Raw genomic sequence first — 24,016 nt, 5'->3', positions numbered from 1 at the left:
ACGTAAGTAGCGGGTAATTATTACATTTAAGAAAAAAAGAAACATTTCTTCCCATTAAGGACGGTTAAAGCTTCGAAAATGAGCAACGATCGAATATACAGAATGAGTCTAATATAATCAACAGATGCGTATATTATATCACTTGAAAAATCTTCAAATTTCTGTATCTCTCTTTTCCATCTTTAAATTCTAATCATGATTACATAACATCGTTATAATAACACCGCATTTATCTAAATCTGTACACGGAAATTTTCGCATTGTTTATGTCCAACAATAAATAATTAAGCTGCGAAAAAACACCTCGATACGTCTTAACTTTCGACGAATGCTTAATATATGTATATATGTCATCATCATCATCGACATCATCATCATGATCATCTAGATCATCTAGATCATCATGGGCATCAACACCGTCATCATCGTCATAATTATCATCATCACCACCACCACCACCACCACCACCACCACCACCACCGCCTCCACCACCACCACCGCCTCCAACACCTACTTACTTACCGCCGTCGCCACCGTCACGGCCACCACCGCCGTCACCACCTCCGCCTCCTCTGCCTCCACCAGTGTCGCCAACCTACTTGCCTGTTTCAACATCACCTCCGTCAATACGAGTTTCTACACCAGCGCCAACTTATCTACCACCATATGGTCAGGAAATCCAACAACTTTCTCAAGCACCCGTCACTTACGCATCAAGCACCGCATCTGCAATGTCGTCCAATGCGGTTAAAATAATTGGACCAGTCGGACCAACGGTGAATAATTACGGAGCATCTAACGCAGCATCGTTTGCAAGTTCTTCGGCTTCTAGTCCGACATATGACTACTCGACAGCGCGTCCCACGACTATTGGATACAATTATCCTACGCCAGCTCCTCCCGCCAGCTATCCTGCCCCAGCTCCTCCACCTAGCTATCCTGCTCCTGCTCCTCCGCCCAGTTATCCTACGCCAGCTCCTCCATCTAGCTATCCTGCTCCTGCTTCTCCACCCAGTTATCCTGCCCCAGCTCCTCTACCGAGTTATCCTGCACCAGCTTCTACTCCGACTTCAAAGTATAACTATTCTCCCATCTCTAGACCCAGTTATTCTGCATCCGCTCCTCCACGTAGTTATCACGTAATACCACGCCCTGGCCCACGTTATCTACCTCCAATCTCTTAGACTAGTTATCCTACACCAAAATCTCGACTTAGCTATCCTGGTTCAACTAATTTGGTTGAGATCCTCGACCTAGTTACCTTTTTCCATCAGAATGATTATACCGTTACTTTGCTGTTATTTAGTAAAAATAATTGCAGATTCTTCCTCTTTCTATTTATCCTAAGGTCGCTTCCAGTTAGAATTATTCTTTATATACCAGCGTATTTGTAATGCAATTATAGATGATATAAAATATAAAATATGCATTATTATTGTTGAGATCAGAACAGAATTTACTATATAAGGTTTTTACGTTTGTAACTGTAAAAGCGTTTATTCTTTTTGTGCTCGTAATATGTAGGTGGTTTGTGCAAAAATTTAATCGCAAGTAATGTTATGCGTATCTATGTAGTCTTTCTTACAATATATGCGAACTTTATAAATTCCTTAGAATTTTCGTCATTGTAAGATAGAACTTTTGTATCCAATTAATACAAAGATCAAGACAATTGTACGGCACTTCTACATTAATTATTCATTTTACGTCCTTAATAAAGAAATCACTTAAAGCTAGATGTTAGTCAAAAGATTGTAGAACGGAGAAAGCGAATTAACTGTGTACATTCATTTATCAACAAAACCAGATTTATTTTAAATACAGTTTGTACGATAGCAGCTAATACGACTACAATGAATATCACAGCATTTTTCTCAGGTAGACATTCTAGATGTCAGTCAGTAGCTTAACATTATTAACCAACTAAATACTACGCTTACGACATAATTGAGTAGTAAGTAAATGATGAGTACTCATCCCAGTAAATAAATCTCCACTCGAACTTGCGTATAGCTCGTATTAAACAAACATGTGTTTTTTAAACAAAACATAGGTGAAATCCGCGCTACACTGACAAATAAATTGAACAGCCATGATCCGAAGTGTTAGCGTACTATATCTAACAGGATATGACTATGTATAGTGATCTGTTACAGTTATGGTTATAATCATCATTGATCTTCATGATTGTGATATCATAAACGAAGGCGCATTTAAATGGATCAATTTTTTTTTATAAAAGTCGAGTATAATTCCGAACTATAATTTTGACACGAACCGATAACAAAGATCAACGCGTACGTTTCTTACTCTTCACTTTACTACTTAACTTACTATATATTGCAACGAATTTGATTGTTTAAATAATTTATGTAGACTTATCATAGTAGAAACAACGTTTATAAATCAATTGTTTGTCAAATAAAAAAAATTAATGGATCTCGTTAGACTAAAACAAAAGTTAGTAATAGTCAACCAATATCACAATAATCATCTTAAGAAAACGAGTTCATTTGCATAAGAATAACGAATACATGAGAAGAGAATTGCCATGTTGATTACAAATCGATCACTGGTATGTAAATTTTCGTAAAAGAAAATACATCGATTGTTTATATCAAACTCGTCGAAAATGAAATGTGACAGTTACTAATCTATATTACAATGGCGAGGAATCGTAAGAACGTGCTTTATCGTACATGAAATATATACATCGTCTTTTTACTTGCAAAAACGAGAAAAGATAGTAATACTTCAATCTTCGATGGATTTCATTTAAAAAAATGAGATATAATGTGATTTTGATGATTGTCCGTGATCGATTTTTCGAATTCCTTATTCGTCTCCAGTTTCCGTTAGTCTATCCAGGCAATCGTACGACTTCGACTGAATGATGTATCTGTAATATAAGTAGCTTTTGGTTAATATGTCGAAATATAAAATAAAGATTTAGAGAAGTTAATTTTAAATTCGGTACTAAATTTAAAGGTGAATTATATTTGTTATTAGTTAAAAATGCCAAAAGACAAAGATCTGTTACGTAAGTAGAAAGCAGTAGCGGTAGATAGTTGATTAAAGAAGCAAAGCACCGAAACTAACTCAGAGTTATATACACCCAAATTCTCTCTATCGTTTCAAACCCAACCGTTTATGCGTGGGGTCTCTACGACCCACGTGAAGAATCATTTTCCCAGCTTTGGCAGCCTTGAAGCTTTGCAACGCTTTCGCATGCGTCAATCCGTCCATCGATATTCCATTGATCGCTAAAATCTCGTCTCCGATTCTCAGAGTTCCTTCTTCGGCCGCCTGGCCACCAGCCATGATATCCTTCACGAAGATACCCATGGATCCTTTGTTACTATCAGATCCACCTACTATAGAAAAGCCTAATTTCTTCGGAGCACCCTTTTCCAAGGTGATGGTCAACAAATTCATGGACAAACTAGTCGCCCTACGGGAACAGGAAACCGGAATGACAGCTCGCTTTCGCACTACCTGAAATTTTCTCATGCCAGTCATCTTTTCGCTAGGTTCTTTTCTCACAATTGCTTCACTTTCGCTTTTCGTTCGTTCCATAGAACTCGCGGATAAGTTCGTACCATCCTTCGTCAGAGCACCGGTTATTTTACACTGAGAAGGGGTTTCTTGTCGTACATTTATGGAATCGGAAACATCAACTTTCATTTTTTCATTCATTTTTTCTTGTTTCAGAATCCACACCTCGGAGTCGCTTCGAGTGCGTACAAGAATGTCGCCCCACGTGTCACCTAGCTCTTCACCGAAAGCGAAAGCCGGTTCTCTGGCTATCTGCAATTCCACGGTTCCCGAACATGTTTTTAACGCGCTTCTAGCTTCGAGGATCGACATCCCACGCAGCCTACGTCCACAAACCCGAACGATCTCGTCACCGATTCGAAATTGCTTCGATTTAGCTGCCACTCCATTTACGTCCATCTTTGAAATCACATAGAAAGGTCTAACAGCTTCTTTTCTTTCTACGGAAATGCCAAGGTTCCCAGATTTCTCCACGAACAATTTCATAGTCTTTAGCTCTCGACGGACCAAGGTCTTCGCTGGTGTTGGTGGAATTGACGTTGCATGATCGACTTTAGTTATTTGTTCGGATTTTTTTATTTTGTTTCTACAATGGACAACCTCGGGATCATCCGGTCCCATGTTTGACCGCGATCTCTTTGGACTATAGTACTGCAGGGGGCTATTGACAAGTGTCGCGCAAATTTTCGTCGCTGGTGGACTATCCTTGCACGGAGATGCCGCGTTATCCAACAAACTTAAGACGCTGGAGTCGATGTGCTTCCGAGACTTTAACGGTATCTGGGACTTTTGTAAATTGTGCACCCTCACCGCTTGCGACAATTGCAGTGTTTGTACCGGGTTTGCGAACAACTTTCTCTCCGGTATCTTAGACAGTTCGTTGCTCATAGGTATGGTCGAGGATGTTCTTTTATCTTTGAAATCTCCACTCAAAGATACTTTCGACGTTCCACCGTCGCATCTTTCTGACGTAGATGCCACGGTGCTAGATTTTGTTTGTCCGACTGTACAGTTCACAGAATATTCCGTAAATCCTATGAAAGTATCCTCATCGCAACTGTCCGTGCTGTCTCCATCTGAAGCTACTGTGGTTATGTTCGTCGTTACCGATTTGTTTAATAAACTTTTGTTCATGATGACGGTATCCTCAAGGCAAGAAGGACTGGATTCGTTTTCTTCCGTTCCCGTTGTCACTTCTTGTTTTATCGGTGTGCTGACTGGTAACGATAGATCGATGCCATGGTAATCGTCCGATGTTATGGAGAAACTACGGGGTTTTAACATCGGTGGAACGGAGTTCTCACTGTCTGGAGAATCGGCGCCAGCTCGCGTGCTGTCGGAATCGTAACCACTTTCGTCACATCCTAATCGCAAATTGCTCATCAGCTCCTCCAGGCCAGTCGCTGAGTAAGATTTGTGATTGTCGGCTCTGAAACTGAAAGAAGAAACTTAAAAGAAGTGGTCTCGAGAAATGTAAGACTGCACAGCTAAGCGTACTAAGTACCAAAGTAAAAGTAGCTTCTTAGTATGCTTAAATAGGTATGTTTAAATGTAATCCCCTCACCTGTCACAATCACTGCCACTTGCGCGAACGTTGAACAGATTCCTCTTAATATTGCTAAGATGGTTATTGAAAGGTCTCGCGGTTTGCGTGGAAACACTGCTCTTGCCATCATCCGTCGCAGTCTGACTCGTTCGTCGGTTAGGACTCGTGCTTCTGACTTTTTCCAACGTTTCTCTCGCGAAAGTCGTTCCCTCTTGAGTCTTAAGCATATCCTGGTTCTTCAAAATATAATCTAAAACTCGATGTTGCTCCTGGAGGTTCTGGATGCTGCGACTGAGCTGCTTCTTTTTCTCGCGAAGTATCGTTTCGCGATCTAATTGACTATCGTTCAAGCTCCCACGTAAGGAGACATTCTTTATGGCACCCTCGCTCAAAGCCTTTTCCATCGGATAATGACTGATGCAGGTAACATCCTCCTCTTGTATCGTCACATTTTTAGCTGACACGTCGCTGTTCAAGAAGCCGCTACCTCGCTCGCTGCTTTTGAACAAATTTCGTAACGACTCCACTCTGGAAATTCTCTTTGGCTTTGGTAATTCAAATGAACCACTGATACCCTGGAAATCACGATTTCCATCAAATCAGATATTTAGCATTAGATCGGAAAAAGATACGAATAAATACGTGACTCTGTATATAATTTTTATCCATAACATATTTTCTCCAGCTGCTTAAAAGATTTTAATGTAAAAGATACAACAATACAACTATGTGATAAAAATTTGCTTGTGTATAATACGATATATGGTTAAAAAGAAGATACTCAAAAGGTTCAGACATGGCCAGTCAAGTGGTAAGTAACAAGTAAGCAACTTAGTTTTTTTTTCTTTTTTTTTGTACGTAGAGAAATCCTCATGGACACTCCGCCGCTGCGGCAGCAGCAGAAGGTAAGCTACTAAACGTTTAAGGCACGTCCAGTAATGTAATAAAAGGGTTTAGTCGAGTAGATCCAAATTTTTAGATTTTCTGGTCAAGTAGGAGAAAAGAAGAGAATATAGGCGAAAATATGATTATAATGATTTTATTAATATAACTAGAGGAACATTATTAAAAACATATTGTTTAAACTTTTTAAACTCTAACAATTAAACAATACACAACTAATATCAAATAATTAATACTATAATGATGGAAAAATATTCTGTCATAATATCGCACATATATTTGCTTATTAATATTTGATAGAATTTAAATTTAATAATTTTACTTATTTTCTTCAACCTTTCCAAAAAAATTGTTCTACTTAGCTGATTTAAAAAAATATCCCAGATTGTTTGAAAAACAGTTTGTGCCTATAAACCAGTATAATTACCAAACTCCCTAGCATTAAAAAATGTAAATTTAGACTGCGACCAATTGCGGCTTACTTGACCAAAAAATCTAAACATTTGGATCGGCTTAACTGATCGTTTCACTAAGCTACTTGACTAAATTTCAGTGTTCAAAAACTGCAATATATTAAATTCCTTGCTACTTACCTACCGTAGTGGCAATGTCTGAATCAGCTTAGTTATTAAGTTATTTAGTTAAACGAACGAAGGTAGCATATTTACGTTTTCTTTCTCGTCTGTTACACCGCCTTTTCGATTCGGGCTCCATCGTCTCCGTCGGCCTGAAACCGAAAGCAATTCGGAGCTGTCCGATCTCTTTAACTGATCCCACCTTCGACCTACTTTTCTGCCCCATGTCGAAATTCCTGTGACGTAAACCAGATTCGATACGTTAATTCTCATTCTACGTCGTACCCTACGGTTTTACTACTGTATTTAATCGTTACCTTTTCGATTCGGAGCGCAAGATTCCGTCGACGATGGTTTCAAGAACGGTGATTCGCTATCGTCTTCCTTCATGGACATCCGACCTAATCCATCGTTTTCCTTGTGCAGTGTTTTACTACTTCCACCGAAATTTTCCTCTGCCACTGTCAAAGGCGCTGTTCCATCCTGAGATAATGGAGTAGCCGAAACTAGCTGTGGGCTGGTATCAGAACACTGTCGTTTGAACAGACGCATCGTGATAGCCTGAAAAAAGTGGTGATATCGAGATTACATAAGCGAATAGATACGACTGACTGCAACCGAATAAGTTTCCTCTTGTAAGATATTCATGACTTGCAATTGCTGCGCTTTTATCGATAAACGATATATCGTTATTAACAACCAAACGTAACTTTCATGTGCCTTTATAAATAATTAATATTATATATAAAAAGTACTAATTAATAAATATTAATATAAATACATTTGTATTAATACTCTAGAATTTAGAAGTTAAAAAGAAATATAGAAGAAGGAACGGAAGAAGACATTGTACCAACACTCGAATCACAATGAACAAAGAGACGCATAAAGTTTAGTAAAAGTTCGGATCATCGAACGATCATTTTCCCAGCATTCCAGGAACGTTTAGCAACGTTTCCTATAGGTATCGGTCTGCGAACGAAAAACAAGTCTCTCTCCTACTCACGCCAACTTTATCACTACCACGCTTCTACGCCTTAACGGCTACGGTCGAAAGTACGTTACCCGTTCCCAGCTTCGAGTTACATCCACCCATATCGAGCGTCTCAAAAACGAGCGATCGCTTTGCCCACGGCCCTCTCTCAAGTTCCAGCAACGATCGCGTTCATGCACCACTTCCTCCTCGATGTCTCTCTTACGAACAACGATTAATAATAACCGACGCCCTTCGTCATTTCATGCCGCGATCTCTCCTCGTATCTCGATCCGTTTTCTTCGATATTCCACCACGCGTCCAATGATCGCGACCGCGTTTCACTTTTTTACGATTAATTACCTCAACCGGCTCCGGTTAAACCTATATGATTGAGATAAATAACTTCCTCGCTTTTATCCGATCATCATACAGGCCAAAGAGTGAAAATATAAAATCAGTCAAAAACAAACATGTAAAAGCCGGCACGACGCGATTCTTTGTAGAAAAATAAAAAGGATATAAAATCAAACTTTTCATCCTCGGCTTAGTTTTCGAGGAAACCGAGTTTGAAGATTTACCAAGTATATTTGAACATGGTTAATTCTAAACTGGACGGGACTACTTACACCTCGACTAGTCGATTACTTAAATCGTCGAGTGATCATTCTACGTATGAAAGTAAGTCGAATGTAGAATGCAATTTTTTCACAAGATGCTTTGCTTCCGAGAAAAAATTAGAGAATTGAAAATTTATCATACACGTGTACTAGCCCGATTCTTAACTAAACATGTTCAAACTCTATTTTCTTGAAAATAAAATTTCGATTTCCTTGAAAATGAATTTTCCTAAACAGAAAAATGTTATTCTACATTTTCTTATTTTATTTATTTTCATTCGTAGAATAACCTCCTGTCGATTATTTACTGCCCATCCTGTCCAGAATTAGCCACGTTCAAGCATAGTTGATAAACTTTCAATTTCGGTTTTTTAGAAAACTCTGCCGAGAAAAGAAAAAGTTTGATTCTGTATTTTTTTTCCACAAGGAATCGCGTCGTGCTGGCTTTTACGTGTCATTCGATCGGAACTTGTATATCTGGATGCGAAATGGAGTATTCAACAAAATATCAGGCTCGATAGAAATATTCTATACGCAATTAATCAAGAACCCACGCTTAGTCCAAAGTGAAGGGTTAGTATTGAATATTAAGAATATTACCAATATACATTTAAACCACGTACCACGATATACTCAGAAGATACTTTACCATGATTATTTCTATTAATCATAACCGACGAGAATTAATACGACCACTGAAAACCGCGACGTTAATGTACATTAGTAACATTGAGATGAAAGAGCTTCTTGTAGTTTATGAGGCTGCTAGAGGTATTAAGCACAAGGTATTAAACATAAATTTTCACTGATTCAAAAAATCAACAAACAAATAATCGACAAAAATAAAACAGAAAAAAGCGTATTATTTATGTCACCGTACGAAGCAACGCAATTTACGAATTTATGGGTCATCAAAGCGATCGGTGAACTGTTTCGATTTGTTTTGCACATCGTCTAAAAATATCGCCCATATGAATTGCGTTCGATGTAAGTAGATTTCTCGGTGTTCATTGTTAAATACATTACCCTTCTAACGCTCCGAATCAAAATTATCCTTTACGATCAAATCTCAAGGAAAAATGTTCAAAACGCTGCTCAATTTCTTTCGCCAATTTATTCTGATTCGATAAGTATCACCCGTTATGTAGGCAGCACCGGCACAATGTTCTAGGATTGGAGAAGAGGGAACAGGGTGTGGAGACAGGGAAAAAAGCGCATGTAGCGTTGCCCACGTGTCCCGGCCGGCCGTATAAGTGTATATCACATAGAGCACATGTCGCGACGAAGTGGCACGCATTTTTCCTAGACGAAGCGCACACGCACGCGCCACGTTCGAGACGTTGCACGCATCCGGTCGCAATTACGACTGTTAACGAAGTCGTTCAACGATTCGCGTCAAATAGACTCGACCAATTATAGTTGCAAACCAAATCAGATCTGTACCTGTTCGAATATTACGCGTTACCTTTTCTTAAAGTGAGAATTTATCGTTTTCATATCAAGCACTGCTACATCAACTGCTAGTGAAAACGTAATGAAGTCTTTTTACGTTATCATTACCAGCTATTTACAGTCAGTCTGATTCAGTTCATGTCCCAACTGCTGATAATTCCAACGAGTACCGCGCATTTCTACTTGACGTTACGCCTAGTTAATTTATACCTCAGGGTGTTCTGTAACTTTCCATGCCTATGTTACAAAATTAAAAATTAACTCGAGCTTTCTCCGCGAGACGAGTGCTCGGAGCCACGATACGGACGAGATTAGCGCATTTTTTAATCGAACGATAAACAATATCAACAAGTATTAATAAAATTTCTCTCGACTTTCGCCAGACTATATTCGAGTTATATATCGCTTTTCAAACATATCATTACCTTACGGTCCAGACAGACGTTTCAGATTGCAAAGGTAATTACCATTTTTTGCCCGCGAGTTATAAATCTTCTTGCGCTTCCTCGAGTCGAATTAAGGCGTCTAATAGCCTTTTTTGAAACGAACATTATACTTATAATATAAAACATAGAATACCGAGGCCTTTGATTGCGGCAAATCTACCAGTCCATTCGATACGGGCGTTTCAACACGAATCTTGATTTTCACAAAAAATTCAGATAATGCTTGTAGTTATATGTACATAGCTCATATATTTAGCGCAACTTTTAATGATCACACTAAAAATGCCACGATATAAACGTAAACGCCTATATGAAACAACAATTCCTAGCAGTTTGAGTCCTCCCTAGGTGTAACACGTCAAAAGCATCACAAACGTCTTTCTAATCCACACCATCACAACTAGACAAATCAAGAGATATCACCTTCGTTTTAATCCGTCCCTTTGCCCAAATCCTACGAGCGACGTCAAAGCTGCTTCCACGTTTCTCCATCCTTCTCCCTTCTCTCCAGCCTTCTCTCGCGCTACAGCGTCCGAAACCAAAATACCGACCCATCCTCTGTGCAACTTTTCGCGGAGAATCACAACAGAGCGTATCGAACTAACGACGAACAACGCGATCGTTCTCATAAACCCGTTCGATCGTCGCGATTTCATGGAAACACAGCAACGCGTAACGCGACTGGCTAGAGCCACCGATTAAAACTCGTCGAGTTACAAAGAAAGAAAAACGGCACCCACGCGCCGTTTTAAGAAAAGCCAGCGAGGTAGAACGAAACCAGACACGATGCACCAGCTGATTGGTTTCCTCTTCGACTCGACTTTTCATTCATACGATCGTGCACCGAAAACTCGATTCCACACCCCCACCAGTCAGCCACGAGCCTCGCCCCCGCCTGTTTCTCCTTCGGAAATAGATTCATCATCAGGATGTCGTCCCGAACACCGGAAACGGCCGCTTCCTGTCGAGCCAGCTTCCCGTCGCGCGTTCGTCTCTCTTCCACGCTCTCGTTTTTTCCGCCTGTTCTAGCTTTTTCCCGCTCCCCACGGAACGTATATGTAAGCATCGGTCCGCTTTCAAGAACGAATATCTGTCGTTTATCAAACAGTGAGCGAAGTTTGCGGTTCGAATTTGCAGGTCGGGTTTACGGGCCGAGCCACAGCCACCAACTGGCTACTCACCTATTTCAAGGTAACATAACGGTGCGAGATCATAGGTGACGCGAGATGCATTACAGTTACAGCCGGGTGCATACCGGACTTTATTCCAGTCGACGTTTAAACGTGCTTTGGACATGCCTTCGAAGCAGCCGCGTGCGTACGTACACGCTGGCAGCCCGTGCGAAAAATCTGCCTGGAGTAGAACGCTATGACCGCGTGTCTGCACAGGCTAGCTATACGCTGTAAAATATGAAATACGACGTATGGCACGGTTGCACAAGTTCCATGTTCCAGCCCGAGTCTCCAGATAGTTATTAACTAACGAGACGTTGAGACGATCCGGTAAAATTAACGATTACGATTTAGTTCTCTACTTTATAGCGAATTACTCAAATATCGGTTTTAATCGAATTGCGTGTTTGAAACGAGAACGAGTAACATCGTAAGCATATCTTTGGGAAAATTCATGAAACATCGTAATTTTATAAGGAATTTTTGTAACTAAGAACGTAATAACGATACATCGACGTTATAAAATTAAAGATGTACGCGCAAATAAATAGAATTTTTCTCAAGTTCGTCCATAAATTTGTGTTCGCCGAGGGAAGTCATTGGTGCATCATGGCTGAAGCAGGGGTCAAACACGAAAACTCATCGAGCGGTGTGATAGCGGCAATATTTTTACGCGTTACATCCGCTCGGATACGTGGTTAGCCTTGCATCCTTTGGCTACAAACGGAGGTGCAAGAGGTTAAAAGCAGCGTGCGTATTGCTGTATGCATTTGCATGCTGCTGTGGAGCTGCGCTATTAAAACCAGCGAAAGTAAGTTGAGCATAAAATGTGGGTGATTGGGTCTCTGATCTTCGACAGGCGCCCAGAGAAAAAATCGCGTGAGAAGATCGCGATAGTCGTTTATTCGCGAAACGTACAGCCCAGTCCTAAGATGTCCCATTACTAGCCAGCCACTGATTCGTTTCTTAGCGTTGACGACTATTCTATTTTACAGACTACGTATTATTGTACTTTCCACGTAATAAATGAAACTCTGGAAATATCGAATAACTTCAATAATGTCTTCTTTTTTATCAGAGAGAGGCAAGAGCAAATTTAAGCTTTGGTCGACCGTTATTTGAATTCAAGATTTCAACAATTTTTTATTGTCAGGTATCACAGTATGAAAGAAATTGAAAGTATGTAAATCATTATTTACCGAAGGTAAGACGAAAATAGCTCCGTCATTTGATTAACTTTCACAGCTTGCAATACGTGAGAATATGAATGGTCGCTGCAATTGATGATGAACGTGCATAACTTGGTTTAAAATACGACTGCCGTCCTTCGTTAGAGCCCATTGTCTATTTTGTTTTAAAATGTAATCACCGTTTGCAATAGGACTCGAGGAAATTATTCCAAGTCGAAGTACTAAGCTTCCGAGTAAACTTTAGCCAAGTAAAAGTTTCCAAAAATTATGTTTCGCGTCATTAGGGAGCAACGTTTCAACACTTTTAACCCGGCAACTTTCACTCGATACTCTTTTTCCCCATCACTTTCCCCATACAGCTTCAATTCGTTAACAACTCTCGTAAGCTTCAATATTATTTACCAAAATTCATTTTTTCGACGTGATATATAACGTTTCTCGCTGTGCGATACATAATTCATAATTCATAACATAATCCTAGTTTAATTTCTAATTCTTTGTAATTTTAACATAAGCATAATTCAGCGATCTTCTCTTCTATATTTGCCGCAAAAATGAGCATCTCTGCGTGGACGATGACGAGTCCAGAAAACACAACTTTCCTTTTGCGAATTCGAAGAACCGGTTCCATTTTATTACTCGATATACCATCCGATGTTAACACACGGTTACTGTATCCACCATGTATAAGCTAAAGGATAAATCGATATTCGATTCGATGATTCGTCGTTATCCATGAGACAACCAGCCGAACGAAATCGGTGCCACGGTATTTCGGTCGTCGTCGTCGTCTTCCTTTCTTGGTTTTAATCTTTTGTTTGTGCACTATTTTTTCGTTTACTTGGACCGTAGAAAGTAAAACTATGAGATTTCGGGCGTCCTCGAACACACTCGTCGTCTGACACAGATTCATGATTTCGAACATCGACCGCTTGTCCTCGACTGGTCTTTTTTTCGAAAGAACTGCCATAGCCCACAGCGAATCGACTCGCGTAGAAAGCGGATTTGCCGATCCAAGAATCGTACCAGATTGGGGACTACGTTCTTCGTTTTTAATTTAATCGGCGAAAATGTTTTGGAATGTCGGATTGGAATGTTCACGAGGATCTAAGGCTCGATAAATATGGGTTATCGCAGGATGTTTTTAGATCGATACAATCGATAGAGTTAACCGAATATGAAATATGATAAAATTGAAATAATAAAGGTTTAACAAACATCTTCCGTGGTTAAAAATAAGATATTTTTATTTCGAATCGCTTTGACGTTATAGTTTCTTCGATCGCTTCCATACAGAGAATCTCGCTTAGAAATTCCTAGATATCGGAAATATTCCAAGATATTCAACCTCACTTTCCATATACAGTGCATATTTCTGCATACCAGCCAATCCAAGCAACGCTATCTTCGATAAATTTTAAGCAATGATAGTAATACAAGTCTTCAAACTACTACATATTCCACTTCTCCTGTATTCAATCGCAGTAGTTGCTGAAGAAGAACTCGTATAAGTACGCGTTTCTTATATTCCTCTTATTTCACAGGCATGCCAAGTTTCACAGAAATCGAACACCCGGTGGACGTACCTCGTTAGTAGCCAGCACGATGGCAACAGAATGTTTGTGCAATCGTTCAGAGTAGTCAGTGATAATTACAACTTTTTACTTCAGCCCATTCCAAGCGAAGTACGAGGCGTTGAATGAACGCTGGCAAACGTGTTCCAGGAACGCGACGCGACGTGGTGTCCTTTTTTTAAAGCAACGTAAATGTGTACCAAACAAGCCAGCATTCTCGATCGCTGGGAATTTTCATCAACAGGCCTACATTCCGTCTTAAACGAACCAAATCTAATGCGATCATTCGCCCCGATGAGAATCGTGTCATGATCTAGAAGACACAGGCTGTCCTTGCGTTTAACTTTTAACTTACTGCGACGGTTATCTCGTCGAGATATTTACGGAGGATACGAGGAAAAATATCGAGTATTTCCATGAGACGGTAGTATTAATCGAGAAGGTAAATTCGATAGAAAATGGAGCTAGTTAAAATATTTTTTCCAAATGTTTATAGCTTGACGACTTATCTATTAATAAACAATCTCTAATAAGACCAATCTTATCTGCAAATTATTTCATATACAAAATTCGACTCCATAAAGTTAATAAGTTTCCATCCCTGACCATACGAAAAACATACGAAAAACGATGTACATATATCACGTCCGTATCAGAACACATTTTACTTGATTGCTCGATTTCTTATAAAACTCCTGTCATACAACTGGTACAAATCTTGAACATGAAATCATGTTTTCACTGGTTGCCGTACGAAAGAACAGGGCAAAGATTTAGACACCGAATGGACAGTACACCATTTCTATAGAATAATGTTTATTTGCAAAGTCCATACAAATTTTAAACGAAGAAGAGGTATTGGGCAGGAATGGAGGAACATGGCAGTAGCATGACGGACAGAGCGCTACCATTGACCATTGGAACAAATCGAGATAACTAGCGGCGCGTTTACCGCAATAAAAGTTTGTCTCCTTGTCCTCTACTCGAATTCTCTGATAACGGGATGAATGTTTTTATGTGGAAGAACCGGCTGGTATTTCCTTTCGTTGTGTACGAACACGTCCAAGAGGAGAGCGGGTTGGACCGAAATATCGAATATAAAGTCTAGAGAAAAAGAGGGAAAGTGCAAAAGCGAAAAAGAGAAGAGAGATCAGAGATCTAAGAGTTTTCAGGATAAACGAAACGCGATGGATTTATGTAAACTCACGAACCAGGATGTGGTTGTTTCGCGTTCGCCCTGTCCCGAGAACTCGAAAAACGAACAATGTTTGTTCCAACGTGGGAGAATCGCGGAAATTGTAGATGAGACGTGCTCGGCTTACGAGAATTAACGCGGCTGGTGTGAACTTGTAGGTATGCATGTAAAATATTACGTAGCGGCAAGATCGTTACCTGGCGATTCATTGTTGAGTATGTTGGTGGTGCCGGGTTGTACGAGCTCGTCTTGAGCCTCAACGAAACCGGAAGTCCTCGCCAGGAACAGATCGGAACTGCGAATTATGTAGGTCTTCGAATTAATCGATGATTGAATTTGCGAGAAACATATCGTAGAAGCGTTGAGTAATAGAACGAAAAGAGAAAGATGGAAAAACAATACAAATTCCATGATTTAAAATACGAATAAAGTAAATTCAATCTCGTAAAATAAAAAATGTCAATTTTATCGAGACAGGGATTAGAAATCGTGCATGGCGGTACCACTACACGTGACAATTAAACGCCAGTTATCGGTACACGAATTTACATTATTGCCCGATAACCTGACAACAATTGTCAATCATCGCACAGACGATTCTGAAAGCAGTTCGTTGAAAATCAAACCTAACGGCAGCATATACGCTGAATGGATTCGATGCAAACGCTCGATGGAGAAAGAACATAATGAAAAGAAGAAAGAAAAAGAAGAAAGGGAAAACGGATGAGACAATACGTTCAGCGTGGGAGAATCGTAGGCAACGTACGCGAGGTGTACACAAGAACGACAAAGAGGGAGGATAATCGACATCTGTTCCATAACACACTAGAAACCCTAACCATGGGCTTCCAAAGGACAGGTTCCCATAGGGGCAGGTATATACGAGGTCAGGTGGCCCTTGACTGAAGACCTTTTTCAAGAGCTTCCAGCTTTTTTGCAATTGTGTCGATCGTCGATGGAAATAATTCTATTATTCGGTCAGGCACGTTGCACTCGTGTTTCCATAAAACTTTGGTGACTCATCGTCAGAATTTGCCTCGTAGTTACCGTTTTTACACTTAAACCATTACTGCTACGATAGACTCCCCTCTCTCCCCACCCCCTACCTCTTTCTCTCTCTTGTCTGGTCACGTTTTCGTCGAGATCTTATTCCGATAAGAAATATCAAACGGCAAGATAATGCATCCGCCAGTGATATATGCATTTACAAAGAAAATGGTTGCCTCTGGCATTTAATTCTATCCATTGATCACGATTAGAATTTTTAATAAACGACGGAAGCCCAGCCACCTTACATTTACGCATCGTCACAATAGTACCACGCACTAATTACATCCTACGTGAAATCATTAACCTAGCTTCCATTGTGCCATTGTGCTCAGCTTTTAACGAAGCGAGTTCTCAACTGCTAACTATGCACTGTAAATCTCCCTAAAGGAATAACGTATTTACGCAATTAACCAAACGAGCTATTACGTATTAACGTAACAAGTGCAAATACTGCGAACGCGTTTGTACCGGTATAACGTACGTTAATATCGTCATTATATCGTTACACTATCATTAAACAACAAATTCAATTATTATGTAACAATGCTACGTACGTTCTACGATTTTAATTCACTTAATTCTCGCGCAATGTATCTTCTCGTAACGTTTATTCAGACCGTGGCAAGTGGCTGCGAAAGGAAAGTTACAATACGCGTACGGATAAATTTATTTGCAGAGAAGCAACTCATAAGCATGACACGTGCTATAGACGCAATTACCTATCTTTACGGAATAAAGTTTAGCCTAGGGTCGTCCCATAATTATACCGTTTCGCGCTAATGATCGCTTTGTGTATGTGTAATTAAGAAAACACATTAAATATGCTGGCGGAGAGAAACGATCAGCGTACCGTTCAGGTACGTTGCTTTCATGTAAAATGGCACGGTGGTACTTCTTTAATAGATCGATCCATTAGATCGAATAGTTATCGTAATTCTGCTCTCGTCGTGGAATTTACGATGAATCGTACGATATGCGCCACTAATTTCGCTAGATGGATCGTGATACCTCAAATTTGAACAGCGATTATTACCTATTATTAGCATAGCTCGATGTAGGGCGTTTAGAACGCTGTATGACTAGAAATTTGTCAATCAAGAATTCTCAAGTATAATGAAAAGTTTGGTATGATAAAAATATAATTTATATTCTACCAGTTAGTCGATAAAATAATCTAACGCTTGGTTCACATGGTTTTTGTATTGTAATGTTTCGGTAGTATTACCGGAAAATCTGCTTAAACTCGTAAAGAATCGTAAAAAATCGCGCGTTTCAAGAAGCCTTTTTTTAGGGAGTTTAGCGTTTATTCTCGTTTTCGTTTGCCGTTGCCACGACTCGAGGGATACACGTTGTAGACTTCAATTATCGATTCACTTAAAGATTAATTTTTTTTGACAATTTGACAAGTTTTTTTTTAAAGGGGCATTTAAATTTCCGTCTCACGGGACTTGAGAACGGCATTGAAAATACAAATACCCAAAGAAATATGAAAAAATAATAGTACTGTAAGGACAAACACGCAGCGGACAACGAAAATGCATCACTCTCCAATTTTTCCAAATATTCACGTAAAATAACGTCTGAGACTAATAACGGCAGTATAGCGAATCGCATGGGCAGAAAGTAACGACGTAACAACGATAATGCCCACGCTGGAGAAACAAAATCACCAGTGTTTACTTGCAAAAGCCGCATAATTAGAATGCTGGCCCGCATTATAACGTTCATAGAACTGCACAATCAGTTTACTCGTTAATTATACGAGAAACACGACCGAGATTCAACGGATAAAGAACATGTATTACAGCATCTGAAGAAACTTAAAGGAGGTCCTGGTTTCTCAAATATTTTTGAAATGCATCTCGCATGATGCTTCGTATAATTACAAGTCTCTTTATTCCGCTTAATTTCGTCCGATATTGTCTAACTGCTAACGTTATTCATAATTTCTGCGACTTTCTAACGCATCTTTGAGCTTTTGATGAGCGTAACTTAATGTATCATAACGTTAATCCTTTCGTCAGAGATGTTCATACTTTACACGTGGAAATAACAATTGTACGATTATTAAAACTGGGTTAGCACGTTCGTACAAGAGAAATATTCTAATTGGCAGTTTACGGTACATCTTATCGGTTACGGATTGCATCCGTTTCCGATAAATCTATAAATGTAGAAAATTTGATCGAGAATTTCGCGTGTAACGATTTCTACATCACTTGAATCATCATTTGAATCAACGAACAGACCTCACTTTAATCGATATCACTATACAGTACCTATCTATTTCCAACACCGTCTGGAAAACCGTAAAGTATCTCCGATAAACACTTCACGAGTGTCGTGCAATTAGAACCCCCCTCCCCCGTTTTAATCTGAATAAATCCATCCTGATCCATTACCAAACGTGACCACACCTAGATCAACTGTGTGGCAGCCCTACCCTTTTATTAACGCTAGGAGCACCTGCGATAACTTCTCATTTGCTCCCTGTTATCTAGGGCCCGGATGACACACGTTCATGGTTCCGCCAGAGGAAGGTCAGATGGAGATCACGAGATTAGATCGGGACAAAGAAGGTCGAAGAAGGGAGTCGAGACGAAATGGAAAGAGAGGAAGAACGAGTGAAGCGAACAGTCGCGGAATCGAGAAGGAGTCACGACGAAGCGAAAGCAGGACAAAGAGAAAGAGACAAGGCTGTAGAGAGAACAAGAGTGAGAAAGGATGAAGAGAAAGAGGTGTATCAGCTAGCAGAGAGTTCGTTGCCCGATTGGCTAGCTTCGCCGTGCCTCTTCTTTGCCGTCCGCTTCATCCTTTTTTATTCACAAGCATTGAACACGCGTATACGGCCACAGGTAGGTACATACAGGAGTGGCTGTTTCGTCGAGTCGTCGAGGATGACGTCATCGATCGACAAATCTACCCAGGTGAGTTCAGGTTGCCTGGCGAAATCACCGTTCGTTCTTTCTCCCCTTTGACGCCGATATAGAATAACCTGCATCAATACGGCCGACATTGATCCTCGCTTTGTTTCAAGGGACACCCAAATCGCCTTTGCGATATGCATAGCGAGCCAGCGTCAGTAATTATCTCTTCGGTCTTTCGGGCCTCCAGAGACCCGAAATAGACACGTTTATGTTTAGAAACATTCCAGGAAAGAATATATTAATCTTTACATTCGAGACATGCCATTTGGGAAATAGTTTAGGAATGTTACTGGATCGTCATAAATTATGATTCAACCGACTATAAGATCCCAACCTTTAACATCGGGAAAGTTATTCCTCGATCCGGTCGAAGCTCGTTAACACAGAGCATACTAAACAGGATAAATATGACAAGCAGCTGAAAGCATGGAGCAATAAAAATCAGATATGGAAAGGAGAACGCGATTGCTACTCGCTGAGCTGGGTTTAATTGTAAGAAGACTAGATGAAACAAGGGGTCGCGATCGTCATTAACGCCCATACAAAGGGAACGTCTATCGTTTGATATCCGAGTTGGCAACCTAACAATAAGGATCAGCAGTCGTACAATACAATTTTCTCCAACGTAATGTCGTCTTGCGCTTCCAACATAAGAAACAATCTCCCTGTCCCTACGTCTAACTGTAAGACCGTCCATTATACGCTCATTCATCATTTTTCTTCATACAAATTGCCGTTCATTGTTCATCGCATAAGCTGCAAGCGACTTACCGGCTTAACATTTGAATCCAATCGATCTAGACGATAATCTATCGTTCCAAAAAATCAAGAACGTCACTTTCGACCGGTATACAAAAATCCCTGCTTTTCATTGTGTAAGACGACAATGGTATTACATAATATCATAATCTACTGATATACTTTACACCGCCTGTTTTTATCGTACCTGTTAGAAAGAAATATTTTTTTCTTCGGAAAATCTGTTTAGGCTATATAAATATCGAAGCAAAATATTTTTTGCGAAATGCGCGACCTCAAGGAAAACAGATTCTGTAAGTGATTCTATCGATTCAAGTAGCATCGTGCTTTGGAACACAATGTGATTACAACGGTTGCTCAGTGCAACGTTGAAAAATATTTACCAAACCATGTGTAACCAATGTATATAGTGTCAACAGTATTATGCTTTAAGTACAATTCTACTGTTTTGCTCTTGTTTTGGCAAAATAGTTTTGTATATGTATATACAATAGTCGCTATACCTGTTTTAAAATAGTAGAATCACGTAAAAATTCTCTAATCTTTCTTTCGTCGTAATAATAATCTATGTATATTCAAATGATTCTGCTTTCAAAGATTAATTTTCATTGCTTGGAATTAGCTACATGTAATATAAAAAAAAAAAAAACAGAAAAATGTTAACGTCAAATTTTTCAATCGCTTTAGTTATTAAAATGTTTAAATTAACTATTCGAAAATTTATCGTTCCGAAATTAGATTACATTTCAATTCTCTAGTGAAAAGATTTGCAAATGATTAAATAGTGGCTACTAGCATTATCAGCGAGATAATTTATAAGAATACATGTCATGAAGAGTGACAAATAATTCAAGTTCGTTTCCAATTTCGCGAATCCATGAATTCATTTCACGGAAAAGAATTCGCCTATGATTTATCGTCGGTTACTGTGATTATAATTAACACGGATGTGTTAAATGTATTAAATTAAATTAAATTAAATTAGATTAAATTAAATCAACGACCCTTAAACACCTATCAATGAAACGCAGAAACGCATTTGTATTTTTTTGCAGAAGAACAGTTAAAGATCATCGTTGCTACACTTTCTTAGAATGCAGGTTCAACTTGTCTATTCGATTTATAGGGACCTAACCTGCTAATTATACGCGGTAAATCAGCTAATAAACTCGAAATTTTATTTTGTAGTCTTCAAGGCCAACCGTCTCTCGACATTCAGTTCCATGTAAACAATTCGCAAAGCGAAGAATTCCTATTTCTAATCGAAACTGAAATTCCAATAAAAGGAAATCGTTCTTGGATTAAAATGACGCGTTTTTGTACAGCGATATATCTATTATATGTTCCAAGAACAAAAAATTTGGTAACGTCGAAATTATCAAAAATAAAGAGAATCGCGAGACATTTCGCCAGTGCTTTGTTAATTGGTCGTGAATTGACAAAGGAACTTCGGTTACTAGGCGAAACTCCTCTTAGAAGCGAAACACAGAACAAAACTAGGGATATATTACTTCTTGAAAATCTGCTATATAAATCTTTAAACAAGAATCCATATTTAGAACGCGTCTCTGTAAAAGCTCTCTCTTCGCACACAGAAAAAAGAACTTTATGATACTATTAACCACAAAGATAAAAGTTTCTTAATTTAACGTGAGATATTCGAACAGGACGAGAGGGCAAAAATTCCAGGCAGACATTAATTAATGTCGAACTTTAGAACTGTTCGTGTAAACATCGATACAAACTGCTCTGAACACGAGCCAAGTCGTTTGTAAATGGCCCAAAACATAGCGTTGCCGCAACAAAGTAGCACTTCGAACAAATTCCAAGTCAAAGTTCCGACAAGCAAATAAGAAAAATAAGAAAGAAACGTTTCTCTAATTATATCTTACAACAGACCAATACATCGACGCTGTATCCTATAATAACGCACAAATGAGAAAATAAATAACCCGTCGACAAATGTCAATCTTCGTTCAATATGAAACGTTTCTGAAATGAAACCTAATTATCAGAATTAAACGATTTACGAAAAATCCTAGGAAAGGTATGAGAAAATATAAGAGAAACTCACCTCTGACTAGAAGACGCTCCTCAAATGAAATGCATAATAAGAAGACACGAAACCAAGAATCACGAGTATATCGTAAAGCACTGATTAAATAAACTTTGTTAACTTCACAAAAAAGTAAGGAAACTTTCGAGATCCGAACTCGATCGAAGATTGGTATTTCGACGCCGATTCACGCGATATCGAACTACGTATTCCTGATGTATCGAATTGACGAATCAGTCGATAGAAGCGATCACCGGCACGACTCTGTCGAAACTGGCGAGTGGAGCGACAGCACCGAGAAACGCCAGGGTTGCCTACGCACCGATGCACGTGGGCTCTGGAGTGGGGAGTGTAAAGAGATGGAATTGAGAAGGTCCGTAGTCCGTAGTAGGTATTTGCGAATAGCGTTTTACTCGATGAAAACAGGGGTGGTGTAAAGTGTATGTAAATCATTCGCACTCTCCATCGTCTGCCCGTTTTTCTTTTTCTTTTCCTTTTTCGCGCTAGAACCGTTTCGATCTTATCAAACACTGCTATCTTCTTTCACTCTCGGGTGGACTTCTTAGTGACTCGCAGTTATTGCAGAGATCTTACTTATAATTAAGGTATGACAAAGGTTTAATTTCAGTTGTAATTATTTCTACTTTAAATATCTTCTGCTATAAACAGCACAATGGAACAAATAGGTTGTCGCTTTCGGTACGAATGATAACAGCCACATCACTATAATTACTTGGGGAAAGTATTGAAAGCAGTTTTGAATCTGTTATTATTATGATTTCTCCTTCGTGTGGAGAGTTTCTTGGACAATGCACGAGGTACAGTTTCGCAACATATAAACAAAATTTTACGCCCATTTTCAACCCAAGAGTTCACAAGATACTCGAGATCGTCGAGTAACACGAATCATCGATTCGGTCAACATTTCACGAGTAGGTAGTATTGAAAGGAAGCTTCGACAGAACAAAAAGGATTACACGGTGGACAATACACGCGAAGTAGATTATATTTCAGTCCGTGTAACAAACTCGATTCAACCAGGTTCTAAGGCAGCTTTCAACGAGCTTATTGCCTGTGCCTGACTTCTCTAAAAGAAGGTGGAATACACGTAAGAAGAAGCAGAGGGGAACAGGTTTTAGATTCATTCACATCTCGCCGAGGCCTTGAGCTCGACAAAAAGCATTCTATGCAGTTCCTACCATAGGCTCATCCTGTATTCCTGCGTAGGTAAGAAAATTGTAGAGTTGGATTATACATAACACTTCATTAACTACATACGTGTTTTATGTTTTATACAATACAAACTACGACGTGCCTCGTACAGCTACTAGCTCGAAAATGCCAAAAAAAGCGACAAACGAGCGATTCTCGTCCTCGATCGTCAATTGTCTCGAATAACAGTAACGCTCGAAAACTCGAAACTTCAGTTCGCCACACTCTTTAACATTCTAATATTTATTCTGCCGATACTCTCAAGTTATAAACTCATGTGTCGTAAATATCCAATATAAACCATCTGCGGATTGATTTGTTATCGTTGTTCTCTTTCTCGATCGAGTTACGTTTCTTTGAAATTGCGATGTTTAAGTTTTTCGAATACAGATCCGCACAAAGAAGCATAGTTGTTCACAGAAAAAATATACATGGCTCAAAATGTGCCTCGTTAGAAATAAACCATCTATTTCTTAAAATAATTTAAATCCCGTTTTAATAAAATAAATTTTTCATAAATATATAGAATATTCTTACTATTCTTACTTTTATTAGGAAGAAAAACTGTAATATATATCAGTTTCGTATGCGATATACCAACGATTTGTACATCACTGTGTTATACGTATTCTCCCATTTGTATTGGACTTCGTTTAGAATCAAAAAACGCGATCGAACAAGATAATGTATTGCTGTGATCCAAATACCAAACATCCTATTATCGCAATGAAATAATTTAACAAACAGCTCAGTCAACGTTACAGAATGTCCATGCATAAAGATCGTCGCGAATCAAGCGAAAGAAACGTTG

At 39.2% G+C, this 24,016-nt stretch overlaps 2 protein-coding genes across 5 annotated transcripts; one reads left to right on the top strand and one right to left on the bottom strand.

Annotated features, from left to right (window-relative positions):
- Nucleotides 1–568: 568 nt before the first annotated feature.
- LOC105681893 (extensin-like) lies at nt 569–1,184 on the top strand. The gene has a single exon (XM_033324667.1). It carries the CDS (start codon nt 732–734, stop codon nt 1,182–1,184), a length of 453 nt encoding a protein of 150 aa, XP_033180558.1. The 5' UTR covers nt 569–731.
- Nucleotides 1,185–1,786: 602 nt separating this feature from the next.
- On the bottom strand, nt 1,787–22,267 carry LOC100742086. Of its 4 annotated transcripts, none has more exons than XM_033324661.1 (8): nt 22,012–22,267; nt 11,252–11,470; nt 10,494–11,160; nt 6,897–7,140; nt 6,673–6,815; nt 5,120–5,676; nt 3,146–4,990; nt 1,787–2,899 (listed from the first exon to the last, which is right to left on the bottom strand). In XM_033324661.1, the coding sequence occupies exons 3-8, from the start codon at nt 10,623–10,625 to the stop codon at nt 2,836–2,838; spliced, it is 2,985 nt and encodes a 994-aa protein (XP_033180552.1). In that variant the 5' UTR covers nt 10,626–11,160; nt 11,252–11,470; nt 22,012–22,267; the 3' UTR covers nt 1,787–2,835. The 4 variants fall into 4 exon arrangements, with proteins under 4 accessions (XP_033180552.1, XP_012249096.2, XP_012249110.1 ...); XM_012393673.3 differs by having other exon boundaries at nt 3,146–4,984; XM_012393678.3 differs by having other exon boundaries at nt 2,778–2,899; nt 3,100–4,990.
- Between the last annotated feature and the right edge of the window lie 1,749 nt (nt 22,268–24,016).

Source organism: Bombus impatiens, unplaced genomic scaffold (assembly GCF_000188095.3).
Source record: "Bombus impatiens unplaced genomic scaffold, BIMP_2.2 scf_0058, whole genome shotgun sequence".
In the NCBI taxonomy this organism is placed as follows: domain Eukaryota; kingdom Metazoa; phylum Arthropoda; class Insecta; order Hymenoptera; family Apidae; genus Bombus; species Bombus impatiens.
Note: the sequence above shows the minus strand (reverse complement) of the source record. Positions and strands in the feature narration are given on the sequence as shown.